We start from the raw sequence: 22,739 nt of genomic DNA on the forward strand, positions 1-22,739 counted from the left end.
AACCACCATTGGTGTCTAGGTAGAGTCGTTATTACCTCGGTGCTGACCGTAGCTCGGTAGTGGAATGGGGGGTAACCAAGCAATGCAAGACGCCGCAACCGCTCTCCCTCTGATCGAGACGCTCGCTGCGTTGTCGAAATCGCAGGCCCGACCAACCACTGAGGACATCTCGCTTGCTTGTCAAGAGTACGAAGATGAGATGATCCCTCGAACCTTCTCGTGGGTACAGAAGAGTGGTGGGAGGACTGTTGTTGTGAGTTACCTATCCGATCGCATTGTTTACTGGTTTTTCCAAGACTGATAAGCGATAATTAGCCCCTGGACGGAAGCAGCTTCTGGGGTCGGGTGGCATTCTTTCTGCTTGCGCAGGTCTTCCGGGCTACTTCTTTGTATAAGATTGTGATGGGATATATCAGGAAGGAGAGCATGGGGGACGATGCTCCAGAGCTCCGGGCTTAAGCACATGTTGCACCTTTGGGTGTTCTCATTGTCCACTCTTCCAGCGAGCCTATCTGTCCAACAGAGTGAGATCCTACAGTGTATACTTGATGTAGTTTGCGTGTTTCGTTCCGCATATTTCCGCCAGCACATAGAAAGAAAATATATATAAACAAATAAACAGGTTTAGCGGAGGCAGAAAAAATGCTGTGTCTGGTGGACTGAGTGGAAACAACGATATCTATGTCACTCCGTAGTATCTGAATCCGACACAGCAATTGTGGTGGTGGTTTCCCGACAAACTACCGCCACACGCCGTCCTCTCCCTGCCACCGCGAGTTCTCCATTCCTGTGAGGACGCGTCACCAGAGTCACTACCAGGAGCATTTGGAGTGAACGTATATAGATGAGGGATTGACCGCTCCTCTTTTGAGCTAGTAAATCACAGGTAACGAGCACGATGGCAACCCGGATCGGCGACATCGACATCCTCTTCACAGACAGTCATCCAGACTTCGACAATGACTGGATTCCCTTCCGCCAAGAGACCATTGTCCTCCGCGCAGGATGGCAGAAGGATGAAGGTAGAAAGGCAATGCCCGTTGACGTTATCTGGAACAGAAATGTGCCCATTGTCCTGCGAGACAATGTCACAATTTACGGCGATGTCTTTCGTCCTTGCAGCTCAGAAGTCAACCCAGTGGCAGCTTTACTCCCCTGGAGTCCATTTGGCAAAACAGGGACGGGTAAGCAGTCATTAGACAGGCTTCCGTGGCGTGTTGGTGTTCCAAGGGGGGCGACAAGTGGTCTGGAGAAGTGGGAGGGGCCTGATCCCGCTGAATGGTGTGGCAGGGGGTATGCTGTCGTTAATGTTGATCCGAGGGGGGCTTTTTACTCAGAGGGGGATTCCTATGTTTATGGTACTCAGGTTAGTTTACCTTTTGATGACAAGGTCCACATGCCCGGGAACGATTAGCTGACAGTGTCATGGTGCATCAAGGAGGGCCGTGATGGCTATGATACGATTGAATGGATTGCCAAGCAGTCATGGTGCAATGGATCCGTTGCGCTTGTTGGAAATTCGTGGCTGGGAACTACCCAATGGTAAGCCCCCATCACCACACATTCGGGTTCTAGATGCTGTAAAACTGCAACTGATACTAGTATTGCTGAAAGGTTGATAGCAGCGGAGAGACCCCCTCACCTCAAAGCAATCGCACCGTGGGAGGGACTGGGAGACCACTACCGTGAATCCATCTGCAGGGGTGGAATACCAAGTCCTCACTTCTGGGATTGGTTGCTTGCCACATTTGGCGGTTCGTACTACTTTTACCTTCTTGCCTTTCTAAAATCAGATGCATCTCTCGATAAGTGTAATGTACTAACGTGCAGCGCTACAGGCAGAAATAAGCGGGAAGATGTTACAGCAATGGTGCAGAAGTATCCTCTCTGGAATGCTTACTGGGAGGACAAAAAAACCACAACTAAGCGAGATTGATATTCCCATGTATGCCCTGGCAAGCTATTCCACAGGACTGCACACTGAAGGCTCCCTGCGTGGCTTTCTCCTGAGTAGATCCAAGGACAAATGGTAAGTTATCCCACTTTCATCCTACAGCTCTCCGTTGGCGCTTATTAGTCCTTCATCGCAGGTTGCGAATCCATCCAACTCAAGAATGGCATGATCAATATCAGCCAGAGAATTTGAACGATCTACAGCGCTTCCTAGACAGGTATCTGTACGGAAGATTAAACGGGTGGGAGTTTACTCCTCGCATACGTCTCTCTCTTCTAGGCTACAACCGCCTTAATGTTGTCAACCGACCCGTTGAATCCTATCCGCCCTCAACTTTCAAGTTCATGGACTTCTACCTCGATGCCTCCTCCATGAAGCTGTCTCAAACCCATGTGGAGCAACAAGCCAGCAAGAAGTATTTTGCTGAGAACAAGAGTGATCCTGGATGCGGTTTCGTGCACAAGTTTGACAGCTACACTGAGCTTTGTGGTTTCTCCCGCGTTGAGCTTTTCATGTCGACCCCAGATCATGACGACATGGATGTTTACGTCGTAATCCGCAAGCTAGACAAGGAAGGCAATGCGCTGCAGAGCCTTAATATACCATTCGAGCACCTTCCACCGGGCACTACTGCCAACGATATCCCGTACGAGAATATCTTTCGATACGTGGGCCCCAATGGGCGACTACGAGCTTCGCACCGGGCCACTGGTAATGAGCCTTATCTCACCCGGGAAGAAAACCACCTGCTATCTGAGGGCTACGTCTGGCACCCTCACGACCGAGAGGAGAAGTTGAGAAAAGGACAGATTGTCAAATTGGACATTGGCCTTTGGGCTGGGGGGATGATCTTTGATAAAGGAGAAGCGATGAGGCTAGATATCCTGGGCTCCTCGCCTCTCGTGCCTGAGTATGAAGGATTGGAGGATAATGTACTGAATCCGAATGTCGGCTGGCATGTTATACATACGGGCGGAGATTATGCGTCAAAGCTTCGCGTTGCACTCTCTAACATGATAGAGTGAGTAAGAATTGTTGCTGCTGTACCTCAATAGCATAAGGCTTAGCACTGGGGCTCCAGGGAAAGAGAGTGACTTGAGGACCAAGAGAATGTAGACTAGTAGCTGGATTGGAATCAACATATTCCGGTATATGCACACTTATGCGGCACTATAGCCTCGGCCTGTCAGTTTTCCTGTTAGCCTGGTGACTCGCTCTCATGCCTCTAAAACGCGATTATTATGGTCTCATCTGCTAACTATCTGAGAAATTGATTTTGTAGCATGGAACCCACGGGGTCAACGGTCCACATGGGCTGCCAGTGCTGATCTCGGAGAACCTTTTCGACCAACGGTCAGACAATCGGGAATCCATTTCAATGGTAAGCTATTACTCCGTACAAATGGCAGCTTCTTCGACTGAATTATGAGGAGCGCATTTTCTGTATACGGTATAGGCTATATGCCGCTCCAATTATTTAACCACTTCAATGTTGCAAGTTCTTCACCTACTTGTTCCTTACCATCATTTTTCCCCACTTAATCGACATGACAGGCTCTGCTGATACGTGTCGCCCTCCACAGGGCGTCTGAAATGCGGAAGGGATTTCTCGTTCGCTGTGGGCATGAGCTTCGTCCTCCTCTAGCTGCAGTTTCTAGGCAATATGAGCTATCTTTATGCGACGCAGTACGAGGATAACAGCCGCATCCACAATCTTAATTTACTCTTTATCGATTACGAAGGAGCAATCGTCGGCCAGTCGGTCCTTGGCGGCTACCAGACGCTGCGTGGAAGTGGCTTCCCGACCCTGAAGCAGGCGGCTGACTATCCCAATCCTGACCATATAAGGGAAGCCGTCTGATGGGCTACTATTGGGGCGCTATATACACGCAATCTGGGGCATCCACTAGCCTCGAATCTGCCCTATTAGGCTCGGCTGCGAATGATAATGGCAGCTCTCTAGATCCACCCACCTATGTCTGGAATGGAACACGCTATCCGGCGTTCGCGCAGAGTTCTACACACTCGAACCTTCTGAGTCTGGTGCAGGTGACGCGCTCGGCGTGCTATGCACGTAATGCCTCTAACGTGGTCCAATTCGCCATTTTAGCCAACCAAATGAGTCTACAGGCCTTTCGCGACCCTATTCAATGACAGGAAATCAACATCAAGGTTACCGAGCAGGGCCTGAGAGTGCTATATAATACCGTCTCCATTGTGATGCCAATCATCCAGCAGTTTTTCTTTATGGTGGCTCTGACTGGGATCTCCGCACATAGCTAAGTTAGATGTAGGGTACGCCGGCATGCTTTAGTAATCCCCCACGGCAGGTGCATATTGAGGTTGGACCCTCGGGCTGAACAAGAACGAGCCGGATGGTCTTAAACAGTAGCAAGGACAGGGTGTAGGTTCTTCCATTGAAATGCCAATATCCAATGGTGTTATCACTTGCAAGGGGTATCCTGTATATTTTTTTTGGCATAGCTAGTAAGCATTATGATGTAGACTCAAATGCAGGCAAACAAACGACAACCCTTATCTAACCCACCCCATGGTCATTTGCGTTACCTTCTTGACCTGGTAATCTATGAGCTATCTATCCTGCGTCGTACAGAATATTCACTACCATCTGGAAAGATTACTGCTTATGAATCCCCCTCTTAGGTCCAGAGCACTCCTTATACTACCATGGTTCCGAGTCGGCTGTAGTGTTCTGCATCAAGTCTTTATTAATATCAAGAAGTCAAGGCGATGCACACAAGAGAGGCCCGGACTTCGGGCGTATCATCAGCATTAAGTTGCCCAACAACTCAGCTGTACATATGGATTCATGTCATAAAAGCGCTGTCCCGCACAGTACCCGTCCTACCAATTCTCTCAACCGGATTTGAGCCACTTATCTACCAAGAAGGTGACCATGGGAATGGGACTGGTGACTAGAACTTGTTGTCGCCCGCAGATAGCATCGTCGTCTTCCATTATAACCGCAGCGGAAGCATGGATCATCTGCTCTATTATCGCCCGGGGTCTGGAAGGGTTTGCTCCTTGAGAGCCGAGCTGATGCTTTTATACCGGGGGCAGGGCATTCGTGGTTTCGATCCCAAGTGCCCTGCAGAACAAATCTTTGCCATTGATTACGAGCCTTCTAGCAAGGCAGATCATCTCGTGCTATACCTGCTAGCTATTGGCACGTGGATTCTTAAGAACGATAGTAGTAGTTTCGGGCCATTGGATTAACCGGGCTATCCTAGGAACGGCCTTGGAGGATACGACCTACGATTCTAGTGAATAGAGCCTTTGCATAACTACAGCTGATGACTCTACCCCCCTGGTACGGGAATAATGTGGATTCTTTAAAACAATGGCGGCAACTTTCGACCCGTCTATCAGGAAGGAAGTCCTGGAAATGGAATCGGCAGCTACGACCTGAAGTCTCCTGCGGACCAGGCATTCGCTTTCGCATACGAGCACTCTGGAAAAGTTGGTCATCTCGCCCTCTATCGGCCGGGAACTGGAATGTTCTGGATCCTTGCAAACCGCGACGGCAAATTTCACCCCGTGGACCACGAGGGGGGTCCCTGGACTAGGTATCGAGGGCTATGAACTCACAGGAACGCTGTGAGGCTGTTTACGACGAAAGAGACCCTGGGAACGGGATCGGTGGGTATGATCCTGAATCTCCTGCTGATCGCGCGCTCATATCCGACCATGACCAAACAGGTTAAATCTTGCGCTATGCCGTCCCCGGGCTGATGTGGGCCATTTATTGATCTTTTTTGACTTTAGCTTATCCCAGATCTTGCCGATCATTGGCTCGTTCGTTTCTCGTTAGGACGAGTATGCAAAGCGTGTGGCAGTGCAGTGCCAGTGACACTGTATTTTCTTTGTGTCTAATTCTGTCATATCATCTCCTCGCTCCTCAGCTTTTTCCCTTCCCATGTTCACTCCCACATCGGTAGTACTCCTCATAAATAATGGGTCAACAGGCTTCCACCCCCGAACCAGGCAAACAAATCCAAGTCATCGGCGCCGGCCTCTCACGAACAGGCACAGCCTCCTTTAGCGCCGCTCTATCTCACCTCCTCGACGGCCCCGTCTACCACGGCGGAACACAGACCACACTAGGCGACCCAATCGAGATTAAATCATGGATTCAGATTATAAAGCTCTGGCTCAGCGCGTCGCCACAAGACAACAGGTCCGCGCTCGCAATGATGAAAGAGCGACTGGATGGATACGTTGCCGTAACCGACTCGCCGTGCGCACAGTTCACACCCGAACTCCTGACCCTGTATCCGGATGCGATCGTCATCTGTACCATTCGGGACCCAGCTGCGTGGCATAAGAGTATGGGCCAGACAGCCGGGCTCGCGACCATGTGGTTCCTCGGCGTGGTTCTACTACCGCTGCCCGGGATGCGACACTTTACCAACTACATCAGGGCCCTCACGGCGCAGTGGGTTCGGGTATATGGCAAGGACTGGCCAAGCGTCGAGCTGTACCATCAACATATTCAGTGGCTGAAGAATGTTGTGCCCGAGAATCGACTGGTCTTCTTTGATGTGAAGGAGGGGTGGGCGCCGCTATGTAAGGCGCTGGGGAAGGAGGTTCCGGCTGATATACCGTTTCCAAAAGTCAACGACTCGGCGGCGATTGATAGGGTCGCACAGTATCATGTTCGCCGGGGGCTTGTACGGTGGGCTATGGGGGTTGTGGTGGTTGCTATCGGTGCTGGCTGCGTGTTGGGGATTGGGGGTCTTTGAGCATTTCTTATATATTCGGTACATAAAATACTATATCATTGCTCATACACATCAAGCTGCAGGCACTATCTCCAATACTGAACCTGCATGCGTATGCTTTGGCCGGGCGCAATGTGTCCACAGCAAAACTGGTGAGGTGCCAGTTCTCGAATGCTGCCTGAATCGCGCAGGAACCATTCCTCAAATCTCCGCTTGAGTCCTGAGCAAGCGCTGCGTAGCCGTCTCGGTCTTGGAGAAATTCCAAGGCCTAATCTTGCGTTCAAAGAGCTCGTCCAGCTCAGCCGCCGAGCGCCTAAAGACGACAGCGTTAGCAATGATGTCCTCTCACTCATTAGGGACTGTACCATCCGAGCAGGAACTCGACCCGGATGTAACCAGTTTATCCTTTCGGTGAATTTCGATTCAAACGTACCCTTTCGTTTCAGGAAGCAACAGCCAAGTCCCAATAAGGAACGGAAGACCGACTCCAGCGTAGAACCACCCCGTCTTGAACCCCCAGTTCCACTGATTGGCGTTGACCATGTACGGAGTCAGGGTGTTCATCACCACACCCGCAACGCAAGTGCATGCGGCGCCGAAGCCTGCGGTGTATGGTCGAAGGCGCAGGGCGGATGTTTCGGCGATGTAGCCCCAGCCCGCGGCGCCGTTGGCGATCATGCCGACATCTGGTGGAGAGAATGTTGGTTAGCGACGAACGGAAACGAAAAACGAAAGCCGAAAAGGTGGTTGAGTTGAGAAAATGTAGGTGAGTGGATTGACTTACTCCAAATGCAAACAAACAAGACGAACAGGTTCTTGGTCACCGTCGTCCGAGGAACAAGCCCAAGGATCCCAATGACCACACAGCAAGTCCAGGTCGTACTCGTAGCATAACACGCGATCTTCCGTCGCCCAACGAAGTCGGAGAAGAGAACAACTGAAAGTAAGACACTGATATTGATACCGGAGGTGATGCACTTGATTGTGAATGGATCCGCCAGCCCAGCCTGTTGGAAGAAATAGGTCCCAAAGGTGGTGAAGAGGGTAAGTCCGATGAATTGCTGCGTCAGGTTTGGCCATAGCGAAATGGCAGTCCGAAGGCCATTCGTTCCCTGAAAGATAGCATACCAGCGCTGTTGCTTCTGCTCCGCGGCTACCTGGTTTTCGTGCTCGACTGTCAGGACGAGTAGTTGGTATTGCTGCTCCAGGTTGTAGTCCTTTACATCCCGGTTGAGTTTGAGCAGTTCTCGCTTGGCTCGAGTGCTGTCTCCGCGCGTTGCGCACCACACCGGTGACTCAGGTAGGAAGACGTATATGATAAGCATGATCCCAATCTGCGCCCATTGGGTGTATATCGGTATGAGCCAGACCGTGGGGCTGTGTGCAGCCATGGCCTGGAGGGCGAGATAAGCGAAGAAGGATCCAAGGGACCACCACAAACTATAACACATTAGAAGGCCACCGCGAATGCGAATTGGGGCGCATTCAGAGATATAGACTGGTAGCGTTGACTGCAGACACCCAACACCAATGCCAGCCAGCAGCTTTGCGACGAGCCAGACCTCCCATGACCTTGCAAGGCTCTCCGCGAGCACACTGGTCATGAGCACCACCCAATAGGTATACATCGCGATTTTTCTCCCGAAACGGCTGGACACAAAGGGGATCGTCACCATGCCGATAATCTGACCAACGGACATTATCGAACTCCAGCCGGCTAGGATCGGGGAGGCGAGGTATGGCTTGCCGCTGCCATCGACCTGGGTTGCGAATTGCTCGACGAAACCCTGGTTGGCGATGATGCTTCCATTGATTCTAATCCTGGATGTTAGTCGTATAGCTCGCTGACCTGATGGAGAAGAATTGCAGCGTACCCGATTTGGTACCCATCGGTAGCGGCACTAAACGCAGCGGCAAAACAAACAATCGTCGCGATCTTGAAAGTCTTGATCGTTTGCCAAAGTGACAAGCCCTCGTAACCCGAGACCGCCTGTCCTTGAGCAGCAGCATCGGCAGCTGCTTCTCCGGGTTTGATGGAGTCCTCGATATGCTCCTTTTCAACTGCGCCTGGAACATCTACATGTCCCGGCTCTGCCTTTGAGTCGACTAAAGCCATTGTGCTCGGGTGGACCGGTCGATGAAGTTTCGTTGCTGGCAAAGATAATACTGTGAGATATCTTGGTGCTGCTGCAATATATATATATCAATTGCCGCTTGGCGAGGTAGCGGAGTCAGTGTGTCGCTCTGGGGTCCAGCATTAATCCCCACGGGGCTAGATCTCATGCCATACAGCATGCAGCACGGCAATCCTCTCCCCAGAAGCTTTGCCTCCGACCACCAGGAGTCACCAATGCGGTCTCGTCCCTCTGGTTCAGTGGCTGCCGATTTTTCGAGACTCATCGTGTGGTGTCGGAACAATAAAGCGCCGAGCTGTTGGAGTAGCGATGGCGAGCCATGATTCGGTGCAGCAGTGGATTGACCCACTCTCAATCACATGGTAAGCATTCTCGTCGGAAACTTCCCCGACGTGTGGGACAAGTTCGATTCGTGAGCCAAGCTCGTGGCCCTTGCGTCGGGGGAATCCCCCGATGGAAATCTTTGGAGATCAACGCACACTCAATTGATCCCTCGGGGCAATCATGCCCGAGTCGGTCGCTGCATCGAGTTTCACCTGAGATGCGCGTCATTACATGTCCATGAAATCTCTACTTGTCTCGCGCTCGATCCATCCCAGCAGCAACATTGCCCCTTTTTCTAGTGGCCTCTCCTCAACCAGCCATTGACACTGCAAGAACGTACAATAGTCAAAATGACACCACAAGTCTGCGATCAGGACCGAGCGGGCGTGGATTCATCATTCAAAGCCATTGCAGTCAACACGCCCTCAACGCTGCAGCGCTGGCAGCGCTCTCCCCAGCAAATCATCTCCTTCGTACCAACACAAGATCACTCATCTTTCGGCCTTCGACCCGCACTATCAGAACATGCCATCTCCGATCTACCGTCGCTCACCTGGGGCAGAGGGGCGGATTTCATACTCGATTTTGGCATCCATATGGTCGGCTACCTGTCGTTCCTGCTCACATCGTCGGGAGAGCATATGGATGCCCCTTGCAGACTGCGCCTCACGTTTGGAGAGTCGCCGCTGGATGTCACGATGGGAATGGAGGGTGTACACACGTGGATCAGCACCGCCTGGCTCCCTGATGAGGTGATCAACGTCGACGAATGCCCGCAGGTGATATCGCTAAAGCGACGCTACGCATTCCGATACCTTCGCGTTGAAGTCATCGACACATCGCCAAAGTTCAAGGTCTCATTTTCAGACATCAAGTGCGAGTGCACGAGCGCCATCAGCCAAGACCATCGCATCGACGCAATTGACTTCAACGACCAGCTACTGCAGGACATCGACCATGTCAGCATCTCCACACTGCGGGATTGCATGCAGAGTGTCTTTGAGGATGGCCCGCGGCGGGATCGGAGATTGTGGATTGGTGACCTGCGGCTGCAAGCCCAGGCGAATTACCGCACGCTTCGAGACTTTGACCTCGTCAAGCGATGCATTTTCCAGTTTGCTGCCGTTGCCCGGGAAGATGGATCAGTCCCGGCTTGTCTCTTTCATACGCCTCGACTGGCGCCATCAACGGACTATATTGTCGACTACGACGCGCTGTTCAGCGTCATTGTCTACGACTACGTCGTTGCCTCGGGGGATCTGGAGACAGGACATACGCTTTGGCCCACGGTGCTCAGTTGCGTCCAGCGAGCACTCGCCCACCTGAACCCAGTAACGCACATCTTCGAAGTCAATCGCAGCACCGGATTCAAGTTTCTCGACTGGGCCAAGGGGCTGGACAAATCTGCTGGCTCCCACGGCCTCCTCCTGTTCTGCCTGCGGGCCATCAACAGCCTAGCCGAGCGCCTAGGGAAGGAACCCCCCTTCACTGACATTGTGAGCAAAATGGCAGAGGGTGCAACAGTCTTCCTCAGAGACGGCGTATTTGTCTCGGGTCCAGAAAACCAGCTCAGCTACGCCTCCGCGGCATGGCTTGTCCTCTCCGACGCGTTCCCGCGCTCGACCGCGCGCGAGGCCCTAGTTGCCACGATGAAGCATCCGGCCGCCGTAAAGCCACTGACACCGTACCTATGGCACTACGTCTGCGAAGCGCTTCTCATGGTCAGCTGCTATGACGAATGCATAAAGTTGATCAAGGAGTACTGGGGCGGGATGGTGAAGGCGGGTGCGGACACCTTCTGGGAATGCTATGATGCCGAGGATCCCAAGGCCAGTCCGTATGGTGACGTGCGGAATAATAGTTTTTGTCATGCGTGGAGCTGCACGCCAACGTACTTTCTGAGGGGGGAGCTGTTGCGCAAGGTCGGTGGTCGAGTTACGGGGAGAGTGGCGATGGGGGAGCTGGATGGTCGATGGATTGAGCGCTCTATCGGTGCGGTGTCATCGCGTGCTCTCGTTGGTGTGGCAGAGCGCAACGCAGTGGAATAAATATCTCTTCGTACAATGACTTCGCGGACTGAGTTTTCCTCCCTACGTGTCTTCATTCTGAAATCCTTCGAGGCTCGAAGAGATGAGCCTGTAGCAGTGCATCACGCCGCCTCTGGGCTCGCGAGAGAACATCTCCATCCCACTCAAAAACGCCAAAACATCGTCCCGCCAGTTCCCCGGGAGCCAGAGGCGCGCCGCTCCATTGAGCTCAGGATACAGTGAGCTCCGCGCAGCTCCAAGCAAAATCATGGAACAAGCCGTGCTATTGCGCACCCAGATCCACACGCCATGATCGAGTCTGGGCACGGTACGCACGGCCTGGAGTCTCCATACACAGCACTGGAGACCGTACGAGGCCACCGACGCGATTTCATCGATTAGGCTGTCCGGTAAAGAGAGGTGGTGGTTGAGGCAGATCCGCACAAACGGGCGGCACAGGAGTTCGAGGATCACGAGGTACCTAGCTCGCAGAATCCGTTTGAATGGGTCTGGCTCCGGCTCGAGGGTGGAAGTCGGTGGTGGAAAGGAGATTTGTGGCGGGAGTGACTGGTGCCAGGCATCCAGCTGCGATCTGAAGATTCTGTGGTTTTGCAGGAGGGACCTCGCTTCGGGCTCGGTTGGGGGCTCTCCGGCGTTGGTGTTGGCTATGAATTTGAGGATATTGTTTATTAGGTGTCGAGCTGCTATGTCGGACAGGTAGTAGTACCAGCTAACAGTCTCGTCGTCGAGGCTCTCGAGCTGCGTGGTTTGGCTGGGCGTTGGTGGCGAGGGGAAGACGAGTTGGTCTTGTATGTGCTCCAGCACAGAGCCTGGCATCGCCAGTTCGTATCGTATCTCGCTGCAGATTGCATGAGCACAGAATGAGTGGCCCCAATGTTAGGTACACTTACAGCTCTGACTTGTACGCCGTGTAGAAGATGCTGTCCTCGATTACCTGTGACAGGGACTGCGGTGTCTGAGGCTCTGAGGGACGCCGAGATTTCCTATACATGTAGGTGGTTAAAACGCTGTAGCCCAGATTTGCGAGTCCCCAGAGCACTTACCTGGCCATCAACGTAGCATAACAGCAGTTCCCCGCCATGGTGAAATGATTCCAAGCATCCAGAGGCTGCAAATTGCACATGAACCAAATGCTACACGTAGTTAGTATAGAGGGACCCCAACATCCGAACGCAACAGGCCAACGCACCCAGCTAGACACAAACACTGCGCTGACTCCAGGGTCTTCTGGCTCATCGCGCGCCCCAATCTCTTGCAAGCAACACTCCAGAAGCGGTACGCTATTTCCACATCATCCTGGTTTCCAGCCACGGTGAAAAGGCTCCCTGGTGTTTCAATCGGCTTTTCGTGACATATCGCCCCGATCGCGCAGACAAGTGCCACGAGACAGGCACGCGTCGTCCAGTCGAACCCGTTCTCGGCAATATGCGTGACGTAGTAATCCAGCGTGTCGAGATCCAGTATCGGGTTGACACTATGGACCACCTGGCGGTAGTTCGTCTGGAGCCTGGTGAGCTCCGATAGTGTGACAGGAGGGAGCTCGTCGGGCATGGGAATTGTGGATTTCCCGTCATCGACGGGGATCGGGTCGAGCCCCGAGGGGAAGACACGCCATGTGAAGATACTATCAAGGCCTTCGGAGAATCGCAGGCTTTGTGGACAGGCTGACGATGTGGCAGTGTGATGGGATTGTTCCAGATCTAACACCGACTTCGGTGTCTGCTCACTGGTGTTGCCATCACGAGGTCGGGCCTCCTGTGTGGTACCCTTGACCAACTGTGTAAGCTCTCCAATGGCTTGAAGGATCTGGACGCCCATGTCATGGGATCTGTGGCGGACGGGATCAGCTTTGTTGTCTGGTGTCCCTGTCGGTGGCTCCTTCGCTACCTACATTGTCCGCTCCCCGGCACCATCGCCGATTTCATACTGGCAGGCCGAGCTGGTCCTCGCACAATACCCGCACACTGGTCGTCCCCCATCACACCTCGTCTTTCTGTCGCGACATCTCACACATGCGATTGCTGCTCGCGTGCGCTGGCGTGGGGCAAGGGGCGGAGCATGGTTACTGGACCTTTGGCCCAATGCCCCGGCGGCATCAATTCGGGCTCGCTTGCTGGGTCGGGCGGGATTGTCCTGGTAGCCTTGAAGCGGATGCTGCATGATGATGGTCGGTAGTTGGCCCGAAGTCTGGGGCGCGGAGGGAAGGGAGAGGGTGAAAAGCCTGGAGGTCGCTCACTCTTTCCCCGATGGAAAATTGGGGTAGGCTCGGTTCGCTGGTGGGGCACACTCGCCATCGGGGAAAACCCCCGGCAACCGCGTATGATCACGAACCGACCGAGGAAGGCCTGGCAGCACCCTTGTCACGCTGGTACAAGTTACTGACATTGACTCAGGCAGCATGGGTCTCCTAAATTTGGCAACATGTCGCAAAATTCAGAGTCCGAACCCAGAGGATTTGATATCGAGCAAATCCTGCAAGATGCGACCATCGCAGAGAAAATATCTCTGCTGAGTGGTAAGACGAGCTACTTACTCGCCAATCCGTGAGAGGGAAAATGTGCTGATCAATTCTCTGTCAAGGCATCGACTTCTGGCACACGGCCCCCCTCCCCCGATTCAACGTGCCCAGCATTAGACTCAGCGATGGTCCAAACGGCATTCGAGGCACCAAATTCTTCAACGGAGTGCGAGCGGCCTGCCTACCATGCGGTACCGGGCTAGCAGCGACATGGGACCAGGATCTTTTGTACCAAGCCGGTGTGCTCATCGGCCAAGAGTGCAAGGCCAAGGGCGCGCACTGCTGGCTGGGCCCGACCATGTGCATTCAACGGTCGCCTCTCGGGGGGCGCAGCTTCGAATCATTGTCGGAAGACCCTTATGCGACTGGGAAGCTCGCTGCGGCGTATATCAATGGCGCACAGTCAACAGGGGTGATATCTACGATAAAGCACTTTGTCGCCAACGACCAGGAGCAGGAGCGGATCAGCATTAATGCTGTGATCAGCGAGCGCGCTCTGCGAGAAATGCATTTACTTCCCTTTCAGATCGCTATCGCCGATGCGAATCCGGGGGCGGTTATGGCCTGTTATAACAAGGTGAATTGGGAGCATGTCTCGGAGAGCAGACAGATGTTGGATGATATTCTCCGTCGGGACTGGGGGTGGCAGGGCTTGATTATGAGCGACTGGTAAGTGACGCGCAATGGTCAGATGTTGCTACATTGATGTTAATCCCATCGTCCAGGTTTGGTACATATTCGACCTCCGAGGCTCTCAACGCGGGCCTCGACCTAGAGATGCCAGGGCCGTCCAGGCTAAGGGGCCCTTTGGCAGAGCTGGCAGTCTCGAGCCGCCATGTCTCTCGCGCCACCATTGATCAGCGAGCGCGAAAGGTCCTCGAGTTTGTTCAGAGAGCCCAAAACACAGCCGTGTCCGCTGAAGAGAGCACCCGAGATCTGCCTGCAGATCGCAAGTTGAATCGCAAACTCGCCGCAGATAGCGTCGTGCTACTCAAGAACGAGACGCATACGCTGCCGTTGGATCAAAGCAGCTTTAGGAGCATCGCCCTGATAGGCCCCAACATGGAGACTGCCGCCTTTTGTGGCGGAGGATCCGCCTCCCTTCAGCCATACTATACCGTTTCGCCATACCAGGGCATTGTCGCCCAGCTGCCAGACGACGTTCAAATCTTTTATGAGCCGGGCGCCCAGGCTCATGCTTTCCTACCAGAGCTGGCTACCCCTGGCATCCAAACTCCAGAGGGATGCCCTGGACTTCGAATACGTTTCTATCGCGACCCCCCGTCTGTGCCTAATCGCCGCATCGTTGACGAAACCACTGTGCAGGAGTCCATGTGGCAGCTAATGGGCTTTTCCCATCCTGAATTGGACAAGCTCTTTTACGCTGACATTGAAGGCAATCTAGTCGCCCCAGCTACTGGTGACTTTAAATTCGGCCTCACCGTCTACGGTTCTGCGAATCTATACATTGACGACAAGCTCGTGATTGACAACACCAGTGTACAGCGAGGCGGCAACTTTTGCTTCGGGAAGGGAACGGTCGAGGAAAAGGCCACTGTGCACCTCTGCGGGGGTACATCGTACAAGATAAAAGTTGAATTCATCAGCGGGCCTTCTTCAAAGCTCGTCAAGCCTGGCGTGGTCAACCTCGGCGGCGGAGCAGGTCGTCTAGGCATGGTCCAGCTCATTGATCCCAATGTAGCCATTTCTCGCGCCGTGGACGCCACCAGACGCGCAGATGTGACCGTTCTCTGCGTCGGACTCACACGTGACTTTGAGTCCGAGGGATTCGACCGGCTCCATATGGACCTCCCGGCCACCCTGCCCCCTCTCATCAACGCCGTCCTCGCCGCGGCGCCAAATACCATCCTAGTCACACAAAGCGGTAGCCCCTTCAACATGCTCCCTTGGGCTGAACAGGTCAAGACTCATTGTCACATCTGGTTTGGCGGTAATGAAGTGGGTAATGGACTGGCGGACGTCCTCTTCGGTGCTGTTGACCCAAGCGGCAAACTGCCCCTCTCGTTTCCGCGGCGCATCGAGGATACTCCGACGTATCTGAATTTCGGCAGTGATAGAGGGCAGGTTACGTATGGTGAGGGTATCTATGTTGGATATAGGTACTATGAAAAAGTGTTGCGCGATGTGCTTTATCCATTTAGGTATGTGTCTCCTCCGCCAAGGACTTTTGTCCATTTTGCTCCACATTGAGATCAGGGCATCCAAGCTAACTTCCATTGTTCCACCCACTAGACACGGATTATCATACTCGGACTTCACCTTCTCAGACCTTGAGATTACTGCCACATCCGCCAATCTCAACGTAACCAACAAGGGCTCGGGCCATGGGCCTCCGCGGGCCGGAGCAGAAACTGTCCAGATGTACATCAGCCCTATAAACCCAACCATCGCTCGACCCTTCAAGGAGCTCAAGGGTTTCTCCAAAGTGTATCTGCAACCGGGAGAGACGCGCCGCGTTGAGATCCCATTCGATCGATTCACCACGGCGTATTGGGATCAGGAGCTGCATTTGTGGGTCTGTGAGAAGGGCCAGTATCGGGTTCTGGTCGGGTCGAGTAGTCAGCAAATCTTGCTTGAGGGGATATTTGACCTACATAAAACGACTACTTGGTCTGGGCTTTAGTCAAGAGTCGCTGGGAAGATATTCAAGACATGTCCTCCCCGGTGCAGATGCTATTACCCCCATATAGCCGACTTTTGTAGAGATGGATGTCATCAACCAGCCGGCGCCGACCAATTATGTACAACAAAGCTCATGCGTGTAATGGCTCCAGGAATCCCAACGAACCGTATATCCAAAGAAATGAAGTAAAAAGAGAACAAAAGAACGTCCAAACGATGGAGGAAACTCTGCAACAACCACCTCCGGTTGGCCTTCCGTTGACGAGACGCCTCCAGGACATACCTACCCATTTTCCCTGGTACATGTGGCTTTTTATGTCAGGTGGAACTTTTCACGCAGGCTTCGGGAGAAATATATATGTCTTGTTATCCCCCGATATCTAATGAAACTGTTGACACGTCACACGGTGAAGTTCAAATTCAAAGTCTTTCCTCTAAAGTCCAATGCTAGTGGTAGGTCCAGGATGAACAATGAGCAATTGACAATCGAACAATGCCAATACTAATATATTCCTCTGACGAATGTGTATTGTGAAATGTATCGTCGGAATCCAAAGCTCTATCAATGAATCTATATACATTCAACCTACCCACCCCACTGTCTGATCTGACCTTATACCCTCATGGAAAGGCTCCACACCTCGCCAGCCGCGTATCCTTCATCCATCGATACCCAAACCAAGACGCAATATGCACCGACGGCCGCGTCGGCCTGATCGACGACGCGACACACTTCTCCTTTAAGATAAACCGCTTCCTCCGGTCCAGGTCCATCCACATGGCAGCGCCCACGGCCGAAATCCACAGTACAGCCTCTAGGCAATGTGTGAACCAGGTGGACCCCTCCGTTTCGTTGATTTCGCCCTCGAGTGTTGCGAGGAGCCGAGCCATTTGGCGATAGCACCAGGGGATGCGCGTGTCGAGGAGATATGCGAAGGTTTTCCTGGAGAGGGAACAAGTTCGTAGCAAGGCTAGTTCCTTCGTTGAGAGACCGGTTGTTTGTGTGATGAGGTCGCGTTTGCACCTTGAGCGGAGTTTCTCGAGGTAGCTGCAGCTGAGACATTTCTTTTAATGCAGACTTCATGAGCCAGACCCTGGATATCGTGAAACAGCTCGCGCAAATGAAGATGCAGATCCGGACCTGTTTAATCCCTGTAGCACTAGTGAGATGAGACTTTGTGGTAAGAGTGGCGCGTCAAGTGATGCCCACTCGGCAATGGGGAAGGGGTCCGGTTGACCGAAGATGGTCGCCAGAAAGGACGTGCTACTATTGATTCACGAGAGGTAGGTCGGTACAATGGCAACTGCAAGATAACAAAAGAGACGCAATGACATACTTCGGTATGAGCCCGGCCAGGGGGTTGTCAAACCACTCCGAGTAGCGAACATTTGCAGCAAATCGCGTCGGTGGATTTGGGTGGATTCTTCGTCGAGTTATAGAGACTATGAAGAGAGGGCCCTGGAACTAGCATACGATAGCCGATGAACCTCAATGGGAGTCATACACCTTGAATGGCAAGTAAAAGGGTGGAGTTTGCGTCTCAGCTCGGCTGCAAGATGCCAAAGTAGGGCAATTGAGATTACAGAGCCGTTCTGCAGACCTCGGTACCTGGGCCAGGGACTGCGCGGTGCTCGCGAAGACGGTGATGAATGCACTGGCCCCGGGTGGCTTTGCGGGTGCAGCGATGGTGGTGCAGCTGGAGGCTGAAGGGCCATCTTCGACCCCGAAGAGAGCGTAGCATAAGTGGATATAAATTAATCCATGAGAGTAACTAGCCGTTTTTCCCACTTGTTGTATAGCTATCTCAAAACTCCAACAGATATCTCCCGATCTCTCCCTGACATCAGTGATTCCTCATCCCCTACCCTCTGCCCTCTGCCCTCTGCCCCGTTCCCACCAACAAGCCCAGCAAAGAACAAGACTATTCGCGGACCTAGAATGTAAATCAACTCAGACGTCGACCTGCGACGCGAGGAAGTTCGCCGCCTCGCCCGCATTAACTCCATATGTCAAGTGCGCTGGAGTAATAATCAAAGTGCCCGTGCACACAAGATCACCCAGCGCGCAAATCACCTTCGTTTGACTCTTGGGATACCCGGGAATCTGCCCGCCATCCTGAAGGTTGCGGGTGAAGCCAAAGAGGACTGCGCCCTTGACGCGATTCTTAACGTCCGATGAGAGAGCCTGGATAGCGTTGTCGATGACGGCGGTTCCTTGGCTGGATGTAGGTTAGATAAACTATGTACCTTTGTCAGGCAGAATGAGTCGCGTACCTATACCCGCCAACAACAATCTGAGTCTCTGGACACTGGGTAGCAGCCTGCTTGATCAAGCTCGCGGCCTCGTCAATCGCCACCTGGTTTGTGTTTTTGGGGAGGAAGTTTGAGGCCAGATCCGCGATGTATAGGGGTCCGACGCCCTGGCAAGCGACTTTGCCAGCGCCCAGTTTCAGCTTGAGGGCGCTGCAGGTTCCTGGACCGACCACTATGCCCTAGGTGCATGTTAGCGGTGAGTGTACGAAGCCACTTTGTGGCCTAGGCTGAGAGTGTGCCAGCGTACCATGTTGCCCGTCTCGGTGGAACCGCGAGCGAAGATGAAAGTCACTGCCTTGCAGCTTCCGAGAATCACATCATTGGCTGTGTCCAGGAGCTGGCGGCGCTCAAGTTGAAAGTCCTCCGCGGGGAGAGGGCTTGCGGCGGCGAGGCCGGCAAGGACAGCGGCGAAGAGGGCGTTGACGCGCATGTTGAAGCAAGGCGAATGGCGTGAGACAAAGTGTGCTGGATCTGCGGTGGTTATTCTCTGAAACGAGAAGATTTACAGTTGGCTATGTCTGCATTTATCTCTTTTTTTTTGGGTTATCCCTGCGTGTCTTGATCTGGGGATGCTCAGGATGGGAGAGGAGTAGCTCGGCGTGGATCCAAGTACCGGGCGCCAACTGCCGTTCCTCTACGGAACTACATTCGGTGGATGGAGCTCAATACGGACTCTGAAACATCATGAGAGACCAATCGGTGCGTTGTACAATGCCACCAAGACGTACATGAGCTGCGTGAAAAAGAGCGACCAAGCCAGGGCTTCATGCGGGGCATGGAATGCTGGTTAGTGCTACAAATGGTCAAGGTGGGGTAAGTCTATTTAATTGGACAACCCCACATTTCCGAGATGCTTGTCTCCTTGCTCGTATCTGTGAGGTTGTGCAGGCGTTGCCTAAACTTGGTCGACCAAGTGCCATTTCTGTCTGCCGAGGTCCTTGGCAGAAGATATCACAGACTGAAACTGCCGCTTGGTCTACGCCCGACAGTATAAACCGAACAATGTGTATGCAGCCATGGAACGTGGAAGAATCGAATAAGAAAATTGGTACTAAGCTTGTCCTCGTCTCAAGCCTTTTCCAAGACGAACACAGCGCTTGGTTTGGCGGGCCTCGGCATCTCTCAAGATCCCACGTCGCCCCTGGTCCCAAAGTTGGTAGAGTTTGTTTCACTTCTCCATTAGACGATGCGCAAAATTCTTGTCTCAGAATACTCCGCTGGATACCTTGACTATACAATGACCGACACCTGACCCACCATCTCACCTATAACAGCCAGAAAGTAGCGGTGCCTTGCACTAGACAGGATCCGGAATACCACCAGTGAAGGCTCGGGATTGGTACAACTCGATGGCAACTATGGCGGCGAGGGCACTAACCCATATTGCAGGCGACAAGCAGTTACTAGCCTAGAAAAATAGATATACTTATCACCTCATTGAACCAGCTTCACCGATCATATTACTCTTCCAGAACACTTGACATCACATCCAGGCATTGGAGAAACGACCGTGCAGCTAGAGCTCCTATCTATCCTAATCAATATGATTCGGAGTTGGGCACTAGAATGCTACTTCGCCACAGCGGATTTATATATATTCAGGCCCCAAATTAGTTTGAGTGCAGAAAGTCGGAAACTTTCCGCAGCAACTACTGTCGTTGCAAGCAAGGGAAGCAGACCTAATCATGCGCTCTTCTCGTCCCATTTGCTTTACCATCAGTCCGAGGGAATAACACTAACCAGCTCAACTTGGCGGCGCATGCCGACCAACCGTGCCGCTTCTCGACGCTTAACAAAGAGACCTATAATTCTGGGTCGACGACTATCGGGTTGAGCATCAGACCAAACAGCATAGTACGCTTCCAGGTACAAATAGAAAACTGTGGCAGATGTGTAAGTGGCAGTGGGTGAGGTTCAGATGTCACGAGACGGCCCAACGTAGGGTCTTTCTAGCCGAGGCTGCTACTCTTCACCACATGCTGCCAAGCAGATCCTTGCAACATCCTAAAAAAGCGGGACAGGCCAGAATGACCTTCGGAAATCTGTTCCTGACAGACGCCTGCAAGGCATATCTCACCACCAAAATGCCGGCAGGAACAAACGCGACCACTCTTCCTGTGGGTCCTCGGATCCTGCTCCTATCGCTCCCCTTGCTCGTCCTCTCGGAGCACAAATCCAGGTTCCATGGCGGGGTCGTGCTTTTCAAGATGATTTCCTCCGCCAGCTTTCTTGTCGGCCCAATAACCCAGATCGCCAACTCCCAGTCAACGGAGCTATCTCCGCATACTCTCGCGATAACCATCGGCCTACTCTGCTCTATGGTCGGCGACTTCTTCCTCCTACCCAGCCGGAGTGAATTCCACCGAACAACTACTACTTCCAGTAGCAGCAATGGCGGTAATCAGGTCTCAGCTTCTTTCCAGGCCGGGGTTGTCGCCTTTGCAGCAGCCCACATTGCATATATCATCGGTTTCCTGAGCACCGCCCAGGCCACCTCATATCCCGCACTGCTCACCACCTTCGTTGCAACATTCGTCCTGGCGAAATGGCTGGGCGTCATCTATCCTTCCTCTTCTTCGTCAGTGTGGAGCAATATCCTGAACCTAACGCTCCCGGCCGAGATGAAGCCGCTCGTCCTGGTCTACGCGATAATCATCAGCACCATGTTCGCTGTTGCGGTTGCCGTATCAGACGCCACGCCCGTGTCGTCAAATGCGTCCCTGGTTTCTCAGAGAGTCGTCGGCGCCGCAATGTTCGTCGTGAGCGACATCTTTGTCGCAGCCAATGCGTTTGGGAGCGGGAACACTAGGCCGGGGGCCTCTAACGAGCGGGGTATCGTGAGGATCGCCCTCGGGTATGGGCTGTACTTCTGGGGCCAGATGGTGATTGCTGGGACTGTGGAAGGATTGTAGGGCTTAGCCCAGTTGCGCTATGCTTACAAGGACACTGAGGGTCGGAGCTGGGTACGTGGTATTATAAGAACGTTGATCAAAAAATATTGTGCGCTTTCTGCTGACAGCTTCTCCAAGCTGCTTCCACGGAGTCGGCCCGGAGGTCATATTCTGGTTACGGTGGCAATTGTACGGATTCCGATACATACTAGGAGAATAACTTGAACCGACCTAGCCCTGTGTGTAGGTATGGCGATGATGGATGGCTACTCGTAAATGAAAATGTTCATAGCTAGATGACGTTATTATAAGGCCTGGCAAGGGGTCATTTGCCTCCCAGAATGGCCCGCAGACCTTTGACGTACAACTGGACATCTTTAGATTAAGTCAAAAACCCGCAACGGGGCTTCGTCTGGTTCAGCTTATTCCTGCACGGACCCGGAACTATGTATCATGATGGATATATCCATATCGCAGAGCTATGCGTGTGAAAAGACGACCTCAGTACAAACAACAAGGCGAAACAATGACCCCGTTCCGCGGGTGCTAGTGACAATTTGAAGACAAAGTCTCATATCTCATTCAAGACGACTTTCCACGGCCCACTACGCATATCACTCTAATGCAGTGCGTCTATCCCCACCCTCCAGGGCGTCCTAGTGATACGTATCAGTGCCGCAGTGGGGACAAAGCGTGATTCCTCATAGTCTTGTACGGTGTGGACATGTGGTCGCGTGACCCTGCGGCAAGGATGATCACGCTTTTAAGGGTACAGTATCGTGTGGAGCGCCAGCAGGAGGATGTAAACACTGGATGGTTTCCAGTTGCCGGGGAATGAGCGCCGCAGGTTTCTGGGGTTCTCCATGATCCACACAGAATGAGATCTTTGGGAGGCGCACATGACCTAGCAGGAGGTCAGATACAGACATAAGAGTGACGAAACTTAGGATACGCACAGACCGAGGCCAAGTGCTCTCGTATGCCAAGGACGAGTCTGACGATAAAAGTAGCTCGACGAAATCACTCCTTCTGGGTAATGACTGCATAGAAATCGCTGATGAGCTGGCAGATGGCTGGGTATTGTCGCGCAAGCTCAAGAAGAGGTGCCGGCTGAGATGTGGCGTGGTCAGGCGTTCTCACTGCCCTGATTCCAGCACTCAGCACGGAGACT

The 22,739-nt window shown here is 52.9% G+C and overlaps 9 protein-coding genes across 9 annotated transcripts; 6 read left to right on the forward strand and 3 right to left on the reverse strand.

Moving 5' to 3' along the window:
* Positions 1-82: 82 nt before the first annotated feature.
* On the forward strand, positions 83-459 carry BJX68DRAFT_272986 (uncharacterized protein; the record flags this gene model as incomplete). Its single annotated transcript, XM_071047331.1, has 2 exons — positions 83-253; positions 316-459. The coding sequence occupies 2 exons, from the start codon at positions 83-85 to the stop codon at positions 457-459; spliced, it is 315 nt and encodes a 104-aa protein (XP_070892604.1).
* A 439-nt stretch (positions 460-898) lies between these two features.
* BJX68DRAFT_259522 (alpha/beta-hydrolase) lies at positions 899-2,979 on the forward strand (the record flags this gene model as incomplete). Its single annotated transcript, XM_071043705.1, has 7 exons — positions 899-1,191; positions 1,231-1,366; positions 1,439-1,542; positions 1,615-1,754; positions 1,839-1,878; positions 1,928-2,029; positions 2,091-2,979. The coding sequence occupies 7 exons, from the start codon at positions 899-901 to the stop codon at positions 2,977-2,979; spliced, it is 1,704 nt and encodes a 567-aa protein (XP_070892605.1).
* A 2,683-nt stretch (positions 2,980-5,662) lies between these two features.
* BJX68DRAFT_259523 (sulfotransferase family protein) lies at positions 5,663-6,717 on the forward strand (the record flags this gene model as incomplete). The annotated part of the gene is made up of 2 exons (XM_071043706.1): positions 5,663-5,674; positions 5,941-6,717. The coding sequence occupies 2 exons, from the start codon at positions 5,663-5,665 to the stop codon at positions 6,715-6,717; spliced, it is 789 nt and encodes a 262-aa protein (XP_070892606.1).
* A 180-nt stretch (positions 6,718-6,897) lies between these two features.
* Positions 6,898-8,812, reverse strand: BJX68DRAFT_259524 (general substrate transporter; the record flags this gene model as incomplete). The annotated part of the gene is made up of 4 exons (XM_071043707.1): positions 6,898-7,009; positions 7,130-7,382; positions 7,481-8,511; positions 8,571-8,812. 4 exons carry the CDS (start codon positions 8,810-8,812, stop codon positions 6,898-6,900), a joined length of 1,638 nt encoding a protein of 545 aa, XP_070892607.1.
* Positions 8,813-9,217: 405 nt separating this feature from the next.
* On the forward strand, positions 9,218-11,203 carry BJX68DRAFT_280157 (Six-hairpin glycosidase-like protein; the record flags this gene model as incomplete). The annotated part of the gene is made up of 1 exon (XM_071048880.1): positions 9,218-11,203. The coding sequence occupies exon 1, from the start codon at positions 9,506-9,508 to the stop codon at positions 11,201-11,203; it is 1,698 nt and encodes a 565-aa protein (XP_070892608.1). The 5' UTR covers positions 9,218-9,505.
* A 42-nt stretch (positions 11,204-11,245) lies between these two features.
* Positions 11,246-13,363, reverse strand: BJX68DRAFT_272991 (Zn(II)2Cys6 transcription factor; the record flags this gene model as incomplete). Its single annotated transcript, XM_071047332.1, has 5 exons — positions 11,246-12,041; positions 12,094-12,186; positions 12,247-12,336; positions 12,393-13,031; positions 13,095-13,363. 5 exons carry the CDS (start codon positions 13,361-13,363, stop codon positions 11,246-11,248), a joined length of 1,887 nt encoding a protein of 628 aa, XP_070892609.1.
* A 261-nt stretch (positions 13,364-13,624) lies between these two features.
* On the forward strand, positions 13,625-16,365 carry BJX68DRAFT_280159 (beta-glucosidase H; the record flags this gene model as incomplete). Its single annotated transcript, XM_071048881.1, has 4 exons — positions 13,625-13,718; positions 13,784-14,390; positions 14,447-15,883; positions 15,975-16,365. The coding sequence occupies 4 exons, from the start codon at positions 13,625-13,627 to the stop codon at positions 16,363-16,365; spliced, it is 2,529 nt and encodes an 842-aa protein (XP_070892610.1).
* A 1,950-nt stretch (positions 16,366-18,315) lies between these two features.
* Positions 18,316-19,107, reverse strand: BJX68DRAFT_272993 (cutinase family protein; the record flags this gene model as incomplete). The annotated part of the gene is made up of 3 exons (XM_071047333.1): positions 18,316-18,583; positions 18,639-18,856; positions 18,925-19,107. 3 exons carry the CDS (start codon positions 19,105-19,107, stop codon positions 18,316-18,318), a joined length of 669 nt encoding a protein of 222 aa, XP_070892611.1.
* Positions 19,108-20,566: 1,459 nt separating this feature from the next.
* On the forward strand, positions 20,567-21,800 carry BJX68DRAFT_249632 (lysoplasmalogenase; the record flags this gene model as incomplete). The annotated part of the gene is made up of 2 exons (XM_071042148.1): positions 20,567-21,589; positions 21,704-21,800. One exon carries the CDS (start codon positions 20,567-20,569, stop codon positions 21,587-21,589), a length of 1,023 nt encoding a protein of 340 aa, XP_070892612.1. The 3' UTR covers positions 21,704-21,800.
* Positions 21,801-22,739: the final 939 nt, after the last annotated feature.

Source organism: Aspergillus pseudodeflectus, assembly GCF_044049435.1.
Source record: "Aspergillus pseudodeflectus strain CBS 756.74 chromosome Unknown BJX68scaffold_95, whole genome shotgun sequence".
NCBI lineage: Eukaryota > Fungi > Ascomycota > Eurotiomycetes > Eurotiales > Aspergillaceae > Aspergillus > Aspergillus pseudodeflectus.